At 44.1% G+C, this 2,222-nt stretch overlaps 1 protein-coding gene across 1 annotated transcript; it reads left to right on the forward strand.

The window, feature by feature from the left end:
- Nucleotides 1-262: 262 nt before the first annotated feature.
- LOC147819722 (uncharacterized) lies at nt 263-2,216 on the forward strand (the record flags this gene model as incomplete). The annotated part of the gene is made up of 1 exon (XM_087171874.1): nt 263-2,216. A coding segment is annotated over exon 1 (1,920 nt), but the record flags the coding sequence as incomplete, so codon positions are not given.
- Nucleotides 2,217-2,222: the final 6 nt, after the last annotated feature.

Genomic DNA, 2,222 nt, shown 5'->3' on the forward strand with positions numbered 1-2,222 from the left:
TTATACTGAAAGGTGTTTATACTATTTTGTCCCCCTCATTTAGGGAGAAGAAAAAATAAATGACACCCTACATTATAATGTAATCCAATACAACAACACCACATGCTACCACCTCCATAGAGTTTAATCAACATCTCTCTGAGACAGTCTAAACAACAAATGAAAATGTTTTTCTCAGTGTAGAGGGGTGTTTATTTTTGTCTCAGTGTATTCATAATGTGATCAAGAACATTATTATATTGTGTCCCAGAGGCAAAAACCAAATGTATTTTATCTAAACATTAATATCGATTTTCATGATAAAGGATTTGAACTCAAGTGGAGAAGAGGCTGCCACCATGATCATCGCTGAGAACCAAGAGGAGGTTGAATATCCACATCAAAAAGCTGAAAGAGCAACACAAACGGACACAAAATCTGAAACCAATATTTCAACGCAAACTGGTGATGATGGCGATACAACTGTAAATTCTGAGGGCCCAGAGGAGGAAGTGGTCATGATAGAGTCAGCAAATACTGAAGAAGATGAACTGAATGAATCTGTTGTTGTAATTGCTGAGGAAGCTGTTGAAGAGACTGAAAATGAGGAACCCTTGGACAATCAGACAGCCGTGATCATCAGTGACGATATTGTCATCACAGAGAACAATGTGTATGAGAATATACTGTTCAGAGCGGAGTGGGTGGAAGTTACTGATGATTTTGAAATACGTCACTGCAATCCTGAGGAAGAGAGTATTACTGGACCTGAGGAAATTGAGCCAGAAATCCCTAAAGAGTCAGAAAATGAAATGATTGCGGAGGAAAATAAGAGCAATGAAACTGAACCATTGGAGGTTTCTTCCAGCCTTCCTAAAGTAGTGGCAGATTGTGTTGAGATGGTTTTCGCTGCTGCCTCTGAATCCTCTGACTACACTGCTGTAAACATGTCAGAGCCAAGAGTAGATGAAGTAATTACTGAAGACAACGGTGGAGGAGCTGGAGACATGTTAGCCGATGTAGTGGTGATTAAAACCGCTGAACCTGAGCCTAATGTTTTCACTCCTGAGGCCGGGGAAGAAAATGGTGTTCCCTCCCTAGACGAAGAGTCAGCAGAAGGAAATGGTGTTCCCTCCCTAGATGAAGAGTCAGGAGAAGGAAATGGTGTTCCCTCCCTAGATGAAGAGTCAGGAGAAGGAAATGCTGTTCCCTCCCTAGATGAAGAGGCAGAAGAAGGAAATGCTGTTCCCTCCCCAGACGAAGAGGCAGAAGAAGGAAATGCTGTTCCCTCCCTAGATGAAGAGTCAGCAGAAGGAAATGGTGTTCCCTCCCTAGACGAAGAGTCAGGAGAAGGAAATGCTGTTCCCTCCCCAGACGAAGAGTCAGGAGAAGGAAGTGGTGTTCCCTCCCTAGATGGAGAGTCAGGAGAAGGAAATGGTGTTCCCTCCCCAGACGGAGAGTCAGGAGAAGGAAGTGGTGTTCCCTCCCTAGATGGAGAGTCAGGAGAAGGAAATGGTGTTCCCTCCCCAGACGGAGAGTCAGGAGAAGGAAATGGTGTTCCCTCCCTAGATGAAGAGGCAGAAGAAGGAAATGGTGTTCCCTCCCTAGATGAAGAGTCAGTGACAATGGTGATTGAAACAATCTTTGAGATTTCTCATGAGGAGCCAAATCCAACACATGCAAACCAAGACATATCTGAAGAAGAACCTCCTGCCCTTCTCGAGACAGAGATTCTAATTAAGGAGGAATCTACTCATGAAGAGATCACCACTGATGATGCTGCTGAAGCTGGCGATGTACCAGAGATAAGTCAACAAGATGAACTCAGCCCTGTTACAGATGACAAGCTCTCAGAGAAGTGCGATAGCTGCCCTGAGGAAGAAATTATCATTGTGGAGATATCTTCCAGTGAGCTTATCACCACTGAGGAATCTCCTGATGGTGAAGTCAAGCCCAAGTCAATTCTTGAAGTCACCACTACAGATGATAATGCTGAGATTGGTGAAGATGCAACATCTGATGAGGGAGCAGAAACAGTTGAAGAATCAAATTCAGGTCCTGCTGTTGTAAGTGAAGGTGATGAGGAGATACCAGAGGCAGCAATTCTTGTTCTCTCTCAAGAATTTGAACTCAGTGCTACCATTCCTGAGGAGCCTGCAGCAAATAATGGCAGCCCTCTGGTAGAAGAGGTTATTGCAACAGTTTTTGTGCCCCTCTCTGGGGAACAGGAAGTAAGCCTTACC

Source organism: Seriola lalandi, unplaced genomic scaffold (assembly GCF_002814215.2).
Source record: "Seriola lalandi dorsalis isolate HSWRI2012SDOR001 ecotype SW California unplaced genomic scaffold, Sedor1 jcf7180002050038, whole genome shotgun sequence".
In the NCBI taxonomy this organism is placed as follows: Eukaryota; Metazoa; Chordata; class Actinopteri; order Carangiformes; family Carangidae; genus Seriola; species Seriola lalandi.